We start from the raw sequence: 21,296 nt of genomic DNA, 5'->3' as shown, positions 1-21,296 counted from the left end.
CACAGATGGTGGTTACACATTTCGTTCCATTCACAAAACTACTCCTAACAAATGCTGTATACCGAAAGACAAGGTGTTACACATAAAAAAAAAAAAATTTGCATGGATCTCTCCTGTACTTAATACAGAGGAAGCCTGAGGAAACGAACAATCATGGTAACCATTCAATTAATGCAAAGGGGAAAGGCAGGATGTCCACACAGATGATGCCAGCACGACTGGTAAGAGAAGTGTTGCTTGGTGAGGAGACACCACTCTGGCTGAGCTGAACACTCCGCTGCCACTCACCTTCGTACTTACAGGAACTGCACTGGACAAGTATGCCTGATGCACTTGAACTCCATGGAAGTCACTCACATCAACACGCTCCCAACAATGCAACAGTCACTAAACCATTAGCGAGTTGGCTGCAGTGATAGATCCAGAAGCTCATGTTCAGAAACTAATTTTTAACTCAGTATTCCCCACAATCACATCATTTTATCTTATCCAGTGCAAGTTTTAGTCAGGAGGAGAAAGGCCTGCAACCCCTCACTCAAATACGTATTTGGATGTGACTTAAAGAACTAATGCAGGTAAATAGGTGAAATAGAGACTGCCAACAGCAATACTAATGTTAAAAAAAAACTACATACTGGCAAAATTATGCCATGTCACCTAATATATTTTATGTTAAAAAGGATTCACATTATTGGCGGAAAAAAGTGCGCCATTTTCACATTGAGCAAGAAAAATGTTTTATTTAGAGTATTTTTATTACTATTAACAAGGCAGTAAGTGTCTTACAGATCAAACAGCCATGGGTGTGGTCGATATTTAATATTTATTTAAATACATATGTAACTAGCAACAAGGTAAGAATGATAGAAAAGTTTCAAATTAAACTGTGAATAATCAACAAAGAATTCGATACAGTGAAAGTGTTACATTACATCGAGTAGTGCCGGACACCAAGGAAGTTCAGGGGTTTAAATTTTACATAACTAGTTATGATTAATTTCTTAAATTAAATTTTCATGCACAATATTCAGCTGTAACTACCAAGCTCTACTACTTGCAATGTGCAGTCACAGTCACTTACAGAGCCTACCACTAGACTACCTACACACAAAGTCTATTCAACCAGCCACCAAGCAGAGGTGAGCCAGGACACAAATCAGCTACGAGAGAGGTAAAGAGAGAGAGAATGAGAGTGATGTATTCCTGACTTTGGACTACGAACCGCTGAGATGTCTACCTTGGCCTCCAGGATACATACAGCGGAAGATCCGACCCAGCTCTTCGGCTTGGATGCGCCCGGCGGGGGTGAGCTCGCCACCCCATTTTAGGATCAAAACTAATGACGGTTCCTTTGGCGCATCTGGCACAAACCAGCAGAAATGTTAGCAATCAGAACACCTGGCACAGCACTTGTCCACTTTTTTTTTTTGAGGAGGAGGGGAGGGGGAGAGGATGCTTAACGTCTTGTCGAGTGCGAGGTCACTAAAGATGGTAACACACGACACACACCAGGAATAATGGGAAAGGAATCAACCGGCCATGGTACGGAACTATCCAAGCATTTTTCCGGAGCTGTTGGGTCTCCATAGTGTAAAAATATTCTGTACCAACTTTGAAATGCAAAAGGTACTAGTTCAGAAGAAAAAGTTTATATTGTTATTAGCTATTGTTTTAAACTATTTAGACAATTATGCGATACTGTTACACTAATATAAATGAACAAAGTATAAAGCTTCTGAAATAACAAATATTAAAATAAGAAAAGGCAAAACTCTACTTTGGTGTTGTAAATTTCTATGATTTTTATGCCCCCAATTGCAGTCACTAAGACAACTAATGTCAGAATTCTAATTCTTACACTTAAAATGTTATTGATTTACAATGTAACATTAAAAAAATATTAGGGCTGGGCCGATGCCGATCACCGATCATAATAATAGGCCGATTTTAACACATCGGCATCGGTACCGATCTGCAAATTATTTACTGATCACCAAACGCCGATCATTACATATTAAATCAAAATTAATAAATATTGAATTAAGCTTAAAAATGGAAAGTTGTATGTTTCAAATTTACTTACAAAATAACTAAATAAGGTAGCCCTACAATCACGTATCAACAAAAAAACACGAATTTACAGTATTAATTTGCATATGGGTATTTTTAAAACATGCCAAACCATTATTTTACGGTGTTTTTAATAATTCACAATAAAAACTTTGATTTTTATGAAATAATACTAATTTTAACTTACGTCTATTGCACTTTCGAAACCACAGCCATAGAATATTGTGTGTTGACCACAAAATACAAAACAAAACATTCGTCTGCAGATTAACCAACTTTCGTATCCTCTAGGGTGTGTTCCATTGCATATCAGTACGTCGGGGAACAAGCAGAAAAACTGTGATACATGCCAGTGATAGTTCAATATTGGAACACAGTTTAGATCACTGCTGGTATTTATATATGCCGTAGTGTGTTTATCTATGGTCATAGTCCGATGACGTTGTTGTCTATTTTAGTGATTCTTTAAAAGTTTTTTGGTTACATTGGCAAATAAAAGTAGTTTTGTGTGGAAATATTTTTAACTGCCACATAAAGACAGCGTAAAAGCAACATGTTGTGTTGCACTCTTAGTATTGCAGTAGCATTTAGTAGTTAGTATTTATTTGGAAAATCTTTTGTAGATATTATAAAGCACTTATTTTCAAGACCTGTGAAAAGTGTCGTATGAGTACTTTAGTTGGTGGGGTGGGAAGGTCTAGAAATAGTAGAAATAGGAGATACTTAGCTTACATTATATTATTGTTCCTTTTTAAAAACCAATGAACAAATTGTCTTCTGTCAGAAGTGTTAAATAAATGGTATGTTATTATAAAGTAACTTTATCATTAAAAAATTTTTTAAATTTTTATTATTAACATCAAACTAGCTATATAATTCTTAATTTGTCTGATCGGCAATGATCGGTGCCGGTCATCAGCGCAAATGATCGGTATCGGAATGATCCGCAAATTTAGTGATCGGCCCAGCCCTAAATAATATTTATATACGAATTGAAATAAATTATGTTAATTATTTTTATTTATACTTTTTTTTTCGTATGGTTCTAACTCACAAGGAAAAGTCCTTTTCAGCACAGCCTACAGGCCTAGGTAGATTTTGAAGTACCTATTTCTTGGAAATATTTTGCAAACTTCTATAAACTACTGGAACATTTTAAGCCCACATATCATTCATCCTATATGTTCGCCAATATTCAAAAAAGATTGATTTAACATTTTCTCATATTCCATGCAGCAAAAATATTTTGAATGTTTTTAACTTAATGCATTCACCATTGAATGTCTAAACGAATTTCATATTATGCTTACTAAGGTAGTTATGCAATTATTTTTGATCTTCAAAACTAAACGTTATTTTTCTTAATTTTACGCATAGTTCAGCCTATTAAAAAACAAAAACATAATTTACGCATCAAGTCTCTTTTATTGTCTGTACCAGTGCTATAAATATCGCATACATATAAACTACATATTATAAAAGTAACTATCAACATCATAAGCAACAAACAAGCAATTAAAAAAATAGTAAAAAATGTTTGTACTAAAACCTTTACCATCATCGCTGCTGGATCCTCTGGGACGGCCTTTGGGCTGATACTTCAGCTGAACCTTCCGGTTAATCCCAGAAAAGTGACCATACCTATGGACACGCATATAGTACTGCCATGCTAAAAAGAAAGGCTTGGCCATGTCACAAAGGCATCCACTACTACCCAAAATGAAGAGTTGCTACACAAACAATACTTTATTTTAAATCATCTCAATTTGTTAAATATAACTGTGTATATATTCATATTTTAAAAGTTAATAAAATTACATTGTTGCAAAATTTTAAAATTAACAATCGTGGACTTCTCTATGCTAACAAAGGCGAGAGTGTGAATACTAACCTTGTTGGCATGGCATCACACTACAATAATTTTTACTAGTTAATAGTTAAATAATGTATTTTATTATACTGTGATAAAGATTATTAATTTCTATTAGAAAATTTAAGCACTGGGATATTTTTTTGTACACTAAAATTATATAATGATAAAATGGGCATGTTAAAAACCTGCCATAAACTAGTATACAATTATCAAAACATCATATATTAACATCATGTGTAAACATCATGATTATTTTTTCCTTTTTCTTCTGTCAATAACAATTTTCCCCGATAGAAAAAAAAAACCTAGGCATTTTCAAAGTCATGCTTTAAAAAAGGTGGCATTAAACTATATAATAGAAAATAGCAGTTTTTATAAAAAAAAAAATCATAGACGTCTTGAATTATGACTAGATAATCAAAGAAATGAATATACAAGATTTATCACTTTCATGTTATTTTAGGGCAAACATTGATACTATTAATAGATGCTGTAGTAGAAAAATATGTACATTACAACATTAAAATGTTCTCTTTTCAAAGTTTGTTTGCTGTGTTACAAATCTATGACCAGCACATAATGATATCTCATCTCTCTCATATCATACTTAGTAACTAGTATGTATAACCCATTTAAATATTTTTCTGCAGAAAAAAGAAATGCAATTTTTGCCCAAAACGTGTAGCAGTCAGCATCGAACAGTCAAGGGTTACTGGCAAAAATAAAAACATAGAGACATAACACACAATATGTATACCGTATTTGCTTTCTAGAGAGAAAAAAGACACGCCCCTTCAAGGATTGCTTTTACAAGTGGCAGTATCAAATCAAATCTAGTTTTACCACAAACATTCATTGCAGGGTAGGAAAACAACACATTCAACAAAAGTAGCCATGTATTCGAGATAAATCTAAAAACACAGTTAAAGTTAAGAAGTTCTCACTTAAAAATTTATCCTCCATAACAATAATATTAAAAATAATTTTGCACATGATATATAAATATTAAACTTTATTGGTTAATAAGCTTATATGTTCATGTCTCATGAGAATCTTATACCAGTCTATTCCATGAGAGATATAGGTGGTCATTATGCACACGTGGCAAGGGTGGTGGGTTAGATCCAATTACCCTGCCATGACTTTGATTAATAAGCACAGAGTCGATACAAGAATGGTTCTACGCCACTATGTCATGGAGATCCCGTTGCCGTAAGCCTCTGTGGATAGCCGTGTGAGGTTAAATCATATCAAACAACAATCACCCCCATAAATAGGGACCTGAAAAAAATCGCAATTGCTATGAACTTGAAAAATAACATGAATTGTAATGTTTTAATGTTAAAACATAATTTAGAATTTTCTGTCTTTTTCACGAATTTATACACAGATAAACTAGTGTTATGTTTCCAACTGTGTTCGTGTTTTGTACCTCTTCTCCCCAACACCAAGAACCATCACCGTATGGTCACATGCCAGAACAAGGGTTGGAGCCCTTAGTAGAAAAACTACCTACTCTCTCTGTGTCTAAACTATATTACTTATGCCAGTATTGACAGCTGTTATTTTTCTTTACTGTCTCTGAAATGTCACAGAAATGTCGGCAGAGGACTGGATGAGTTTAGTTGAAAAACTACAAGCTCTGCATCTAAACTGTGTTAGTTTAAAATGCAGACTTCTACGAGTATAAATTACAATCAGTTTGCATTACTAATCCAGTGTGCTGTTTATAGACCTTCAAACAATGTTAACAGTGAACGGTTACTTAGTCACTACAACTTAATCACAGACAAAAGGCAGAACCTGAAAGAAAGCACTGTTGAAGTGTTCACTATGCTGTCTTTTGATCATTAAATTCCACACTTGCAGTTTAAAATTTTATGCACATTTAGTTTTAAAAGTAATTAGATAAAATAATTACAAAATAGAATTTCTGTGAAACTTAGAAGCATTAAATGCAGTCAAATGAAGGTGAACATAAAAATAAAATAACCTAGCTTTATGTAGTGAATTTTGTGAAAAACAACACTGCTTTTTTGGAGGAATAAAAACTCCCTTTCCTCAGATCTCCAAGTTTATCCGATGAGAGAAATAGGTGGCCGTTATGTTCACGTGACAAGTGTCACACCGCCATGACTTTGATTTATGGGCACAGAGTTGGAACAAGAGTGGTTCCAAGCCCACCATGTCCTTGGATACCCCGTCGCCTCAAGTATCTTTGCATGGCCGTGTGACGTCAAATCCTATCAAACAAAATATGTATATCCCATGAACAAGTGCAAATTTTTACAGATTCACATAAGTCAGAGCTCTACTCTAGCTCCACCCTCTGCATCAGTCGGGAAGTTGTCCTCTCACTGCCGGCAGCTCCCGAGGAAGAGCGGCAGCAGAACACTCACATTTCGAGAACACTCTTGAGCTGCTCCAGCTTGCCCTGCTTCTCCTCGATCTCGGGCTCGGCCGCGTGGTGCTGGATCTCGTTCAGCAGCGAGCGGGCAATGTCCAGGATTTCCTGCAGCTGCTTGGGCCGCTTCAGCTTCACGTGCCCGTCCTTGTACCCGTCGTACTTCTCGAAGATCTCGAAGAACCTGCGCCGCACGGCACATGCCCCGCACCTGAAGCCAAGCTCTGGCACCCACCTTGCAAATACAGTTCAAGGTCTTCAATCCGCCATCCTATGGTTAGACACATTCCATGATTTGGCACCAATTGAGCTGCTAGCGTCCAGATTTTTGCAGGTGGATCTTGGTTGTTGACCTTGGCAACCAGGTTACATTACTGTTCTGCCTGCATGTTTAGTTCATTCAGAGTTTATCATTACTATTAGTTTAAATTTCAGTACAATGTTTCTCCGTTTTCTAGCAGGTTACATTTCCATAATGATTTTGTGAGGAACAGATCTGAATCATGGAATGGAGAATTTATTTCAACAGCAATACTCATCTGTATTTTTTCTTACTATAGAACACTTATTATAACTTTTTTTAAATATACTGTACTGTTTATTTGGTACTAGCTAATTCCTGTCATGCCTGCAATGCCTCAATTTTTTTTAAATTTGTTTGAAGTAGGTACACATACACAAAGCATCTAGCCCTCCCTAATTCTCTATCTCCATCTGTATATACCTCTCTCTATCTCTCTTTATCTATCTATAAATTATTATTTATTTGTTTTTGTTACATGCCCACCAACAGCCATGGGACCACTGCATATGACCAACATACAGAGTACACCAGCAAAACCCCATTGTTACGAGGCCCCTCATGGTTTCCTGGAATAGGGTTTTAATAGAGGGGACGGAGGCTGTAATAAACATTATTTTCCACCCAGTACATTTAAACTTTCATTAAAATGTTAATTTATAAGACATGGGCAACAACTAAAAACCCCACAAGAGGTGTCAAGAACATTAAGTGTCATGACATTGCATTGTTATTGCTCACAGGAAGGGGCGACGAGACATGGAAAGTTATAAAGGGAGAAGGAGAATGCAGGGGAGGACTGACAACAGCCAGTGTAGTGTGAGCCATGTTTGGTAAAAAATAAAAACAAATTTTTTAATGCTACTGTGAGGTAAAATTTTTATATTTCGTCAAGCCACAGAAAAGATAATTGCCTGAGCTGTCAAGATAATCATCGCAGGTGATAGTGACAATGTTAGGGGGTAAGGGCCGGCATGCATCCAGATGGTCGCTGTATACATCCACCCAAAAAACACGTTGTAACATGTCAGGAGAACAGAGTCATTCATTACGTTTATAGACCAATTTTTTCTACCAAATCTATGCAATTTCTTTAACGTTTTGAACGAAACTAACTACCGGGAGGCACAGCATTATGTGTTGTTTCACAAACACATTATCAGTTTGCTGATATGGAAAACCCCCACAAGAATAACTCTAAATAATCCCAAAAAAAATTATCGTGAATTTTTTTTTGCCTAATGTAAGAAATGGTTTATTACATCAAACCTGAAGTGCATTAAAATTGGAGTCCAAAATAAATGTGCAGATCACCCACTATAGTTCACCAAATTATATCACAAACGTTACCAAACCTGAATACAAAATGTGTAGTAAGTCATCTACAAACAATAATCAAAGCAAAGAGAAATCCTAGTTGTAATATAAGAAGCAAACAGAAAGGGTAGCATGTCCTAGAGCAAGTGATATTACAACTGGTTGGCTGCTGGGTACAGAGTGACTGCCTGTTGGTGCCAGATGCACGGAACCATTATCTGTGGTAGGAGTGTGGGGGAGTGTCTACTGTGCCATGTGTGGTACAGTTCTTTCCATGAGAAATGCAGCACAAGTTTCAAAGGAATTTTCAATGGAGTTCCCTTTATTTCTTTTTTTTTTTTTAAACCTTTTAACATAAAATTTCACGGTTCCTCAAAAAAGGGTTTTAATAGAGAGGTATCCGTAATAAATAGGGTCGTACAACAGGGTTTTATTATATGTAGATGAAAGTAATAAATTATTCTGTTCAAATACTACACAAAGCAAAATGAAAATATGGATCGCACCATACATCTCTCTGCAGTATAACAGAATTGAAATCCAGTTGCGTCACAAAATCCTATTGAGATAGAAACTTGATGATTGTTTACAGAGGCAGATTTACAATGAAGAGAGAGGGGAAAGAACATACCAACACGCACTTACACAAACACACACATGCACGCACACTCTCTCTCTTTGACTGGTTTAATTTTAGATTTTCCCCTCCTGTCGAGCGCCAGCCCAGTGGCAGACTCAACACAATGGCGCAGTTCATGATGCTTTAAACACACTGCTGAGACATTTTAATGAAACAATTCATACTTACTCATAACACATTTATTAAAAACCAACACAGGCCAGTTATTTTTAACCACATAGTCAAACACAACAGTGCTATGTGTTTTTTTTTACTAAAAATTAAAAATTTGCATACGAATTGCAGTACATATTGTTAAACATAAAATTGGCATAAAATGTGCTACCCATATGCAGGTTAATATGTATTTCAACAAATAGGCAGTAACCACTATTTGTCATAATGGCTAACTTCACGTTAACTAATAATACTATATGTACAATGTCAGCATTTCACTGAGCATGTTTAACGCTTCCAAATCAGGATTTATTTTTTAGAAATCCAACACCTTCTTTTCCCAAACACTTTAAACATTATAATTTATCCACCATAGTTTTTTTCCCACTCACTTTGGATGGCGGACTTCAACTTTCATCTTCTGCTTGGGAGTCCGATCGCCGTGTCTGATGACTGCAACCACACAGCGGAGCTCCATCCTGCGACACATCACAAAGCCACACAGGAATAAACGTACAGTAGAACCCTGTTATAACATTTTTCAAGGGGGCATAAAAAAAAAACTTATAAGCAGGAAAATGTAATAAGCAGAAATATCAATTTAGCTCTGGTCAGTGTTTGAACTTTTTACCGGTGGACTCATCTAGCTATGTTCACAGATTAAATGTCATAACCACTGATTGTACCTCAATGCTTGAATTTTCTTAACCAAGCCAACATTTTTTCAACTTCGTCATGCTTCCAGTTTCTATTTATTTTCTTTAAAGTCACTGCCACATTTCTGTAAAGTCTCTCACAATTCATGACAATGACATTTAAAGTGGGAATGCCTATTTTCAATTCCTTCACCACTTGAAAATGTGTAATTTTAGGATTACTACTTTGAAATTAAATAAATGAAATTCTTTATTAGCATTAGAAAACACTTTGTTTTTTTTTCCCAAGACAAGGGTGCCAACATGACAAGTAACTAAGAACATTATGTACCTTTGATGTATCAAATACACAGCGTTAGCAGCACCAACAGTAGCACTAGTATTTTGGCATACTTACAGTTTGTTTTTGCATAAATTCCTATTTGAACAATCTACATATATGGTATAACATTGATTGTAAATAAAAATGTACGTAAAATGTAAAGTAAATATTTAAAGTGTTAAACTTCACACATGGAATAAGTATTGGAATAGTTATTTTTGCATTGAGTGAATGTTAAAACGCAAACTTTTTGAACAGGATTTGTGAAACATATGCAGGAAATAAGTTAATACATTGTCCTTATGGAGAAAATGTTAGAACTTAAAAAATATGATGTTATAAACAGGAATACATTATAACATTATAAGCAGTAACATTATAACAGGGTTCTACTGTATTTAGCACATAATCTGCCTTCCAGACTCACATTTTACCGAACGTGGTGGGCACTATTGGTGGATCATCCAGTTGGAACGGCACTGACCAAGGGATGTGCAACGTTGGGGCAAGCTCCCTGAGGATCATGTTTCCCAGGATTTTTGCACAGTCGTCGTAGTATTTGTTGGAGTTCTTGACAAAGCTGAACCCATTGACGTCGCAAACGAAAGACTTGCCACTGGCCCTTTCCGAAAATCACATCAACACAATTACACATCAGCTGCAAAACAAGTCTAGACTGTGATACTTGTTATGTTTAACAAACATTTACAATGTCTAAACTCTCAAAACAATTCATGTCATCAATATCTATAACACAGAGTTTAAATTTGTTTGTTGGTTTGTAGATTAGTTTGTCTTGTATACAAACCAACAGTTTGACTCTGAGCTATATAAAATTTTGCACGCTTAACTTTCAAAATAATAGGAAAATAAATGTCTATATTTGATTATGACAAAAACTATCACTATCTTCTGGATGAAGAATTTTTACTTGTGTAAACCCCAGGCAATGCAGGGTACTTCAACAAGCCATTTCACTATCTCAAACACAAAACGTAGATATACCTTAGCTTCACCTATTTCAAAAATAACCAAATCTATTAACTAAAATAAAAATTCACATGTACGAGACAGACAACACTTTGGTGAAAGTTGATTTAAAAAAAAAAAAAAAAAGCACATGGTGCATAGGGCATGGGTGATGTACAAATAATGAGTGTAAATAACAGATAGGTTTTTCTTAAAACCAGCATATACAAATGTAAAATGTTCACTAGTGGTGATGAGGCAGTCCATTCTAACTTTATCTACTAGCAGCCTGGATCATTGTGCTTGTTCCTGTTCGCACACTTGGAAGGAACTAGGGTCTGGCCGTATGACTGACCAATAACACATACATCATACTAAAAGACTTTCAACATCATATGCATTTTTCCTACCTTCATTATGAACACTATTATTTATGACTTTAAAAAGCATGGACATCAAAAATGAAGGATAACACCAAGTGACAATGAAGACACAAGAGTGCACAAATTCTTTGAAATTAATAATAAAAAAATAGCTAGAAATTACAGTAAATTAAAATTTACTGAAATATACCAAATTCTGAAATACTTTAAAATCGAAAGAAACTTGAGGTTTGTCAATAAAGTAGACGAAAAACCGTCTTCAGTAATAATACAAATCTCACTCCAGGCAGATCTACCAAAGAACATCACTGTGCCACCTAATAAAGCAAGATCACAGAACATGCGCAGCTGTATATTGGCTTCATTAAAAAAATCAAATCCCTTGTGAGAAAATATGTTCAAATAAATTAAATGTGTACACATAGAACCATTACAATATTACTGGTGTATGCTGTGGAAAAAAATAAATTGTAAGTTTTTAAATGAATACGTGTAACATCCCACAATATCTCGGTCTCACACATAGAGAACTAAACCAAAAATTAAATTGCACAGAACTCCATAAACGTTTAGAAATAACGATAGGTCAAATACCAATTTTTTTCAAATCCAAATCTCGAATCCTTATCACAAAGAGGTACCTCCAATTCACCCCTTGAATCCATATCTAAAGCTCAAAGGTTAAAAATAAATGACTGCACACGAAATAAAATTTTTAACTATGGTGCTGAATCATTCAACCTTTTACAAGTTCGTTTCACCAACCAGTTATTCAAATAAATACCTACATATTATAATTTTACTAACATAATTTCAAACTAAAAGTACAAAATATATTGGGGAATAATGAGACTTCTATAAGTTGTCAATGTTAAACATATTGACCAATATTATTATTCAAATCTTTTACCTTCAATATCTTATCTTTTAAATTGTAAATATTTTACGGTGTTTGAGGATTTCATTGGGCCATCCCTACCATGGATCATCTGAAGTTTGCACAGAGACAACTCTAGGCTTCTCAATTCGCCGGTCAGCCCACTGGACCGGGCGGCGACCCTCACCTCAGCAGGTCAAAGCCGCACACCGTCTGCTTGAAAGCCAGGCACACCTTGCGGGAGATGAGCTTCTCGTCGTTGCTGAGGATGACGGGGTAGCGGATCTCCTTGCCCTCGCTGTCGCGCTCCACCTTGCCGTCCAGCGCGGGAGACTTGCGCGCCTCCGCGTGCGCGTAGTCCGGCCCCACCGTGTAGACCTGTGTGCACGTGTCCCACAGCCTGGGTTCCAGTCTGCTGTTCCCCCAGCAATCCCTGCAGCCGGCACGAAGCTTTCTGTCCTTCAAAAACCATTTCCATTTTGTACTCCAAAATGAACATACCTACCTTCCTCTATGTTTCCCTTTTAGTTCATTCAAGTTAAAGAATTTAATTGTAAAACAACTAATAAGACTGATTTTCAGATTGCCATAGATTTTATTTATTAAGTGTAAATGTAAAAGTTATTACTTCATGATTGTCTCTCATCGACTAGAAACATTTTGTATGAGTTTAAGGTCTCGTGTAATAAACGTACTTTCTATAGAATTAAGTTTTAACTCATTTGAAGTAATTCCTTCTCTCTCCAGACCTCCTGTACAGGGGGTGGAACCTATTATTTTAAGATCCCGGGTTGTGAACAGTTTTTATTATAAGTACCCTATTTTTATGCCAAGCGAGTGTAGGTTTTAAGAGTTACGGTTCCCCCCCCCCCCCTCTTTTATTATTTGGTTTAGGCACCGGATATGTCCCAGGCTACATTTCCCATAGTTTCAGTTAAATGAAAAAGAATGGCTGTGCCGTAGCGAGTAAATAAAAAGGAACGGTAGAATATTTTATATGTGGAGAATTTTTGAAGTATTTGTTACACCAAACTCGGGTACATTCAAGTCACAAAAATTATTCTTTAAACTGTCACTGATAACTACCATATTTAACCAAAAATAATGTGACTGAAAATAATAAGACCCCAAATTTTTTGATTATGAGTTTATGAAAAAGATTTTATGGACTGGAAATCGCAATTAAAGTACTTAGCACTCCAAAATTATTTTAATTATTATATTACATCAATTCCACATTTATCATACCATTTCTGGTACCACTTCTGTCAGTGGAGTTCGTGGTAGTGATTTACAGTGTTTCTCTTGAAACACCACACACTAGTTAGAAAAAAAAATTATGTTGTATGACTGTAGTTCAAAAGCACGGCTGTTCAGAAAGTAGAGAATGTGGTGAAATACGGCGATGGTCGTCTGGAAGAGTGAAAGAGGTGAAGGAGGGGGTTCCTTCCCCAGCAGCTACAGTGAAAAGAAGCAGAAAGAACATAGTTACACTCCATTTGCACCCTCTCCATTCTGCATCTCTCATCCGTCACACCTATGCAGAGTTAGGAAGCCCCGGACTAAACTGACATAAGTGATGCAATTTACAGACAGAGCATGTAGTTTTTCAAATAAGAGGAGGTTCAGGAGGTAACAATTAACAGTGGTTTAAAGTGGCAAGATACAAGTTTGCAATTGTTTTAATTTCCACAGTTTAAATGATGACGAAAAAAAAGTGCACATACAGCATGATTCAGAGCTTCAGAACTTAAAATAAGTGGCTAAGCCCAGTATTTAAAATTCTTTTAGGTACAATTACATGATTAAAATAATGAGCATGTAAAATCTGGTGACATACCTGCAAAATTTCTTAAGCGTACCTTGACATCAGTTCCATCAGTGGGCATGAAATCTTCATATATGTAAGAGCCCGTCTTCCTCACGCGAGATTCAGGGGAATATACACTGCTGCGGCTACCAATCTGTAAACAAGAAGGAAATTAAAAACTATGTGAATAACACAAATCACAGAACATAACACAGTGAGCTTTTATCTCAATGTATGCAAGCATGTAAGCATATGTTTTAAAGGAAAAAATCAAACCAAACTAGTTGTTACAAATCATGTGTTTAGCCAAAAACAGATTATAAACTGTGACACAGTGCACTTACTTTCCTGAAAAGCCTTTGGCTTCCCCCACCGGCTGATGTTGGGTAGTAAATGTATATGTTGTGGTCCTCCGCAGATACAGGCTTCTCGACGAATGGTTTATTGAACACAACACCATTCACTTCCACGTGGTCCTCTGACTCCACCAGCTCGTGATCTGCAACACAGGAAAACAGCTACATTTGCAAAGATGCAGTGTCAGCTCAGCATAGCTGCCAACTTCCTTCCTAGTATTAATATGATCCCTCCTTTCACACAGGAAAGATAGAAAGAAGGATCTCATGATAATAAAAACAAAAAACTTCCAGTCCAAAACCTTTGAAGAACCATCACTACTGCTGAATCTCCTCATTCACTACAGCCATAGATTGAGCATTATTAATATGTAATCTTAGCACAGAACACAAACATAGTTGTTCCTTCTTTAGACTGCTGTCCGAGCCTCCCTGACTGGCCGCAACTCCCAGCCTACCCCCTCTACCACCAGACGAGTGTGCACGGCACTGCAGCAGGCTGGAACTTCTGGAAGTAGCCGGCGATTCCAAGAACTCCTCCCTTACCTACGTCATGCCCAGGCCCTCAGGGCAGATATAAAAGGGCCAGCCCTCTTGCTCCAGCCTCAGGCATTCCTGGGATGGCCGTGCCAGAAGTCTGGACACCGCCCGCATCGATTCGAGATGACAGCCTAATATATGACCTGCCTTTGTATAGGCCATTGGGAAGTTATGGCCCCATGTGGTAATCATACGAGTAGTAGGAAGCAGTAGAACCAGGACCAGGGTGTAAGGTAAGGCTGCCCCTTGTGCCGACGTAATAACTCAGAATAAACGAGTATTGAATAAGTAATATATCCTTTCGGGATGAGGGTACTACCCAAGGAACTGCACACAGCCACATTCAGCCCAGCCTGCACTGCACCAGAGAGGAAGATACTGCTCAGCCAACTTGGGAAGGTGTAAGTAAAAAGCATCACCCAATGCCCTTCTCCTATCAATGCCCTTCTCCCAGCCCAAGCCAGGTACCTGCGCTCCTCCCCCTCCATTCAGACCAAGGCCTATCCCAGAAGAGGTAGACTCACCAGACAAGACCCCTTGAATGTATACCAAGGCTCGAAATTGCGCAGCGGCCAAACGAAGGTGTGTGGCAGGCCGAGCCAACCAGCCACATTCTTCCCTGCACCCATTAGGTTTGCACTGACCCAAGTACCTTCTACGGAAGATGGACAGAAGAGGGAATCAGCTCCCAGCATCAGGGCAACCAACCTCTAGGGAACCACCAAGAAACAGGGACAACCATCTCCAGAGCATCTCCCATTGGGAATACCATCCAGAGTTAAACCATTCCCCCAACCACACCCAGGAACCTGCAATAATGTGAGCCAGAAACACATGCTCTAGGTATGCTTATCTTATTTTAACACAAATAATTTATGCTGAATACAGTCATGCAATCAAATTGTAAAAATAATAATTAATTTTTTTTTAATGTTATTTTTGAGTACAAGTAAAGCAAGATAGTTTAAATCTACATTTTAACTGACTTTAAAATGCTTTTCCTATGCAAAACTTTATACTGTAAAAGTAATGATGTTATGATTTTGTATCATCAAAGATCTCATCATCACTAGAGACCAATAAAAAAATCTGTATGCCTAAAGTAACTTCTTTTATCAAAAGTTTAAAATGGAAATATTGGTAGAAATTGCAAGCAGAGCATGAAGATTTGAAAGATAGTTATTTTAAAATCTTTCTCAATTTGTAGATTAAAAACAAAATATTTCAAAAATTAATTAAACATTCTAAACATGATCCACTCATTGTGCAAATGAACATTATAATTGCATTTCTGGAAGGCCCCAAAGATTTCTACTTTATATAAGTGAATACAATGTTTAAAAATCCTATAACAAAATTTTTGGTATCAAGGAAGTAAGTTATAGATTGTGAAATTGTTAATCAAAGCAATGTTTTCACAGACATATTTCTAAAGAAAACTGTATGGTACAAAAACTTACGTTTAGGGTCAGGTGAATCTCTGTCAAGCACTGCATAGCGAGGGATCTCAATACCTTCTTTCTTTAGTATTGAGTACACCTTCCTGCGGTCCTGCACGTAAAAAAAAATGCAATACCAATAGCATGAAAATAAATGCATAAGATGAATATGACCTTTAAAAGTTACATTTTTGCTTAAAGTTAAAACAGAACAGTATCAAATTTTAAACAATTCGGACCTCTAAATATAGTAACTGTATAAAGATTGTCAATTTTATGTACTAAGTACTAAGTAGCATAAAAGTATTGTCTGTCTTCTGTGCTAAATGTTACAGTAAATTGTAGTTATGTTATTTTAGTTTATTAAAGAGATTGACACATTATAATTGAAATGATGCCCAATTAAGCAGATATGGCATTGAGTAAGAAAAATTTAGTAAAAACCTAGGTTGGGATTTGGCCTACCATTAACATGAAATAAAAAATACAATCATCAACAAAAGTCCATTAGAAGCAAGTTGATTTGGCGAATGGAAGATGCCATTATCGCTTGTAACACAGACCCTGTTTTCAAAGTACAAAAATACACGTTTAAGGTGGGTCTTAGAATCAAGTAAATTCAGATAGTTCCCATCACGCGAAGGCACAAGCGTTACCTGAATGTCGTACTGCATGTGGAGGTTGTTGATGATGAAGGGGTTGTGAATGTTGGCGTACTGGATCGCCTTGTCGAGCGGGAAGCCTTTGGAGTGGAACGATATCAGGCAGTCGCACACGGGCCACTCCTCCACCGGTTTCTGCAACATGCCATCAGACAACAGCACAAAAATACACAGCACACTGCACGCACGCACTGGCAACCTGCGTCGGCCGCTGGCTTTCACTCCCAGGACGACAGCCATCTGTCCCAGCGAGTCGCAAACGCCTGCACACTGTTGCAAACAAGTCTAAACAACAAAGATGTGCTGCACATGAATACTACAGGTACGCATGTGAACATGTGCTTTCATTTAGTGTAAATTTGAGTTATAAGAACTGCCATTTCAGCGTTCTGTATTTTAAATTTTATCTGAAAGTTGCTTGTATGCAATAGACCAGTGGTGGCCAACACATGGCAAGCAGGCAATTTTTGGCTCACCACTCATGCACTAATAAGACACAACTAGGTTGCTAAATGAATAAACATCAAACAAGAAAACACACACTATCAAAACATTTATAACTTTTCAAACACTGTAGTTAGAGACAAGATTTTATGGTTTTATTTTTAGTCCGATTTTGTTTTTAAAACACACAATTTCGGTGTTATTGTTTTTATTTTTATAAAAGCTGTTTTGTAATACTTACTCCAACCAAAATAGTGGTAAAATTTATGTTCTTCATTTTTACGATAAAATAATTTGTGTTCAATTAGTCTCGAACAGAAACATTCAGAACAATAAAATTAAATTAGCAAGCATTTGTGGTCTGAAAGTGATTCATTAAGTGACACAATAAAACAAATTAAATTAATTTTTCTGATCCATGCACTTTGGTACAAATTTTGTACGGAAATAAGGCAGTCCTTGAATTTAAAACACTGATAAATTTCCTTTTTTATAATGAATTAAATTTTGGTTAAATGCTACTTAATTCCAAGATTGAACTTGTTTTTTGGTGCTATATGGTGTATTACCTCTCATTTTGATGTTATACTGTGTTATGGCATGGTTTTCTGTGTTATTTTGGTTTTATCGCAATTTACCATATAATCTTTTCCTTAACTATAGCATATTGATGAGAGCTGTGATAGTACACTCATGATTAGGTTATTTCTCAACTGAAAAGAATAATATAAAAGGAAGTGATTGGTAAATAGTAAAAAAAAATTATACAATACACTAATTGGCTTTCATAATTTTGAAATTTTTGTAACTAGTAATCATATTTACAACCATAGAAAATGTGTGGTACGTTTGCAATTGTTAAATAAGTTTTGATTGCCGATGTATTATCCCAAAGTCATTTTCCAGGTGGCCAATTTTTGGTAAACATCAGTAATCACCACAATGTTTCATCCCAGTAAACAACACACATTTATTATAACTGATTCATGGATTTAGGGTTGAGGTTGCATCAGTGAAAAAATCGACATGATTAACCCAGAAGCCCAGAATTAGTTATTGACTGGCCATGAAAGTCTACAATCTGGAAACATTTACTATAGTTTACATTTATTTTCAAAGGTTTAAATTTGTTGACTAAAGTGTTATTCATGCTGGTATGTGTGGTGTTTGTGCTTGCATCTTGCACATTAATAGGAGTTCATATAAGTTAAAACCAGCTATTTCCTCTACAGAAAAAAAAAAAAGAACACTAAAACAAATATATTTACAATATCTTTATAATAAATACAACAATACATAAAAACAAAAACAATACTAGCATTATTTTACAAATAGATAAATAAAAAAAACAATATTATATGCTCATGCTAAAGCTATATGCAATAAGCAAAGCTTTGAAGTACACGAGCAAAATCAAACAGATTTTCTTATGTTCCAAGAGGTAGAAAAATAAATATGCACTCATTGCAGGTAACAGTAGCATGAGATCTCAAGTTGAACAGACAACCATGCAACAGGAAAAAAAAAAAAAATTACCTGTAAAATCTCACTTCACAGACTGTTCACAAAACTCTGAGGGAAAACACATGACAGATATATTTATAAGAACTGGTGAATTTTAAATAAGTGAATTCAGAAAACTATTAACTTTCTCACCTGAAAGAAAAACTCACCTGAAACCTACACTCTGTTAGAAGAAAATGCCATGACAAAATGAATAATGTTTGTTAAGCTTGGAGCTGTGTTATGAACCATTTACTTTATTATTGTATTTTAAAATTGGAAGAAATAAGGTGAAGGATAATTTCTTACATGCTCAAAAATATTTTTGCAGCAAAAGAATGTAAACAAAAAATACATCAAATGCCCATTTTGTGCAGGTATTTTGAATATCAATCCCAGGTCATGCACATAGAAAAATAAAATACTGAAACTACATCTTTTGATTATGATGATTTCATCTAGTATGTTTACTGAAATTGTTAGAAAATGAATTTTGGAAATGAATATTCATAAATTATAAACTTAGCTGGGTAGCATTTTGCTTGATCACTCAACCCAACAAGTATCAACTAGATAAGATTAAAAAAACCTGTGTTTATTTTACATAAGTTTACCAATCACAAATTTAAAAAAAAAAATTGAACTAAATGTTACTTATCCAAAACCCTAGTAAACTAAATCACGCACATTTAATAGTGTTAATTTTTTTTATTTATAAATTTTTACTTTGTCTATATTTATTTCTCGAGGCAAAAAAAACTTATAAAATGTAATTAAACATTCCAGAAACATAAATTGTGTCATGGCACTTCTATTGGTCCAGGCTTAAAAGCTTAGGCCACAGACAAAATTCCCAGTTGCATTAAACCAAGTCACATATCTATCATCTTGACAACAGAACCCTAGAAGGACAGTAGGTACAGGTTTAAGTACTAGTAACACATGACCTGTGCCAGGTGCTTTTATTGCAACTATGCAGTTCCTCACAGCTTGTCTCAAGTTTTTCTTGCTTGTTATTATTAACTCATGACTCGAGCTACATATGCACGTAGCTGGCACTCTTATTTGTCTGTGACCCAAGGTAACACAAAGATACTACTCTACTCTGTGTGTTATGCTCGGGTGTCAGTTGTCTGCATTTGTAAAGGTAACAAAAAACATAGTGCCCAAAGTAGGTACCCTTGACAGTCCCACAGGTACTCATAAAGTTGTATTCATGCATAGTTCTACCAGGAGAGCAATGTTTCACAGTTTTCCCTTAAAAAAATTTTGCAAACTAGCATAAACTTCGCAGGTGTACATTAATTATGACCCACCTCTGAGTCTCTAGTCAGGATAAAGGTGTTTTGCACAGACTGCTCTAACAAGGGTTACAATACAACCCTGAAAAAATTCAAGTTTATATATTTTTTAACTAAGCTTTTATAAATAAAAATGAAATTTTTCTGCATTATTAGAGTTAAGTATAGTGGTGAAGTTTTAAGCATTCAAAATAATATAAAAACAGCAACATTTTACGTTCAATTCCGGAAACCACGCTTTATAAGGAATAGTTCTTAGGGACAAAATTTGATGAAAATGCCAGTGAAACAAAGAAATAATCAGTTACTTAAAGTTTAACTTACTTGAATGAAAAATGTTACTATGTGAGTTTTATAAGCTACACCTAGCTAAGAAAAGTGTCTTGTACAGTACTATATGTAAGCCATATACACAATCTTAATAAAACAAATCAAAATAAATTTCAGTTTATTTCAATTGCAATATCAGAAATAAATTTTACTCTATGACAAAGATATACTTACTACATGCACATGTGTAGCAGATATCCCATGCCCAAAATTCATCACTGCATCAAGCATGGTGAGATGCTTTCACTAGATATTGTTACACAAAAACTGTCACTTTATAGTAAATCAGTTGTGTAGTGCTACTAAATGTTCTGCACTAGCGTGCATTTAATATAAATTGAAATTCATCAATCCCAGGTACATCAAAACACTGAAACAGTATGTTACCCACAATACAATAAAAATTTCATTATAAAAGTTAAACACAAGTAGCAGTGCTGCTGTTTTGGTGTCAAAACAATGTATAGGTTTAAAAAACAACCCTTTAAAACACACATGTGTGTGATAACAATAACTGATAACTGCAATGTGTCAGTTTTCCAAAGCTTCATATTGCATAATGCAGACAAACAAAATTACAATTTTAACACAAGAGCATTTCAAAATAATCACTGCAATTTTCTCACAAACCGCATATAATTTCTTTGTCTTTACAAAACTAGTAGGAAGTTTATCATTTATACTTTGTTGAATAGTGGTGACTACGATAGGATGTTGCATTCAAGCTAAAAATAAAAATTTGTGTCAAGAAATTTTTTATTTTAGAAAAGTCTTTCTGGGTACCTGTGTAACTATCAAAGGCCCAAAATTTACTTTTAAGACCAACAGAGCAAATAAGAGAACAACTCGTCAAACTAATGATGAAACAGTAGTTTTGTGAACAGCCTATGCCACCACCCCCACCTTTCCAAAAGCGAAAAACCAAACCGGAGGGAAAAAAAAT

The 21,296-nt window shown here is 35.6% G+C and overlaps 1 protein-coding gene across 17 annotated transcripts in view; it reads right to left on the bottom strand.

Annotated features, from left to right (window-relative positions):
• LOC134533079 (inositol hexakisphosphate and diphosphoinositol-pentakisphosphate kinase 2) overlaps window positions 1-21,296 on the bottom strand; it is a 98,410-nt gene that overhangs the window by 48,203 nt on the left and 28,911 nt on the right. For 9 of the 17 annotated variants that reach the window (XM_063370303.1, XM_063370299.1, XM_063370310.1 and 6 more), the window contains 10 exons: window positions 16,770-16,910; window positions 16,135-16,225; window positions 14,123-14,277; window positions 13,831-13,932; window positions 12,156-12,346; window positions 10,167-10,361; window positions 9,154-9,240; window positions 6,343-6,531; window positions 3,620-3,711; window positions 1,223-1,360 (listed from right to left, as the gene is read on the bottom strand). In XM_063370303.1, coding sequence (XP_063226373.1) covers window positions 1,223-1,360; window positions 3,620-3,711; window positions 6,343-6,531; window positions 9,154-9,240; window positions 10,167-10,361; window positions 12,156-12,346; window positions 13,831-13,932; window positions 14,123-14,277; window positions 16,135-16,225; window positions 16,770-16,910 — 1,381 coding nt within the window. The remainder of the gene's footprint in view (window positions 1-1,222; window positions 1,361-3,619; window positions 3,712-6,342; window positions 6,532-9,153; window positions 9,241-10,166; window positions 10,362-12,155; window positions 12,347-13,830; window positions 13,933-14,122; window positions 14,278-16,134; window positions 16,226-16,769; window positions 16,911-21,296) is intronic. The other 8 variants (XM_063370312.1, XM_063370300.1, XM_063370311.1 and 5 more) reach the window with 5 other exon arrangements.

Source organism: Bacillus rossius, chromosome 6, assembly GCF_032445375.1.
Source record: "Bacillus rossius redtenbacheri isolate Brsri chromosome 6, Brsri_v3, whole genome shotgun sequence".
Lineage (NCBI taxonomy): Eukaryota > Metazoa > Arthropoda > Insecta > Phasmatodea > Bacillidae > Bacillus > Bacillus rossius.
The sequence above is the reverse complement of the archived record's forward strand: the minus strand, read 5'-3'. Positions and strand labels throughout refer to the sequence as shown.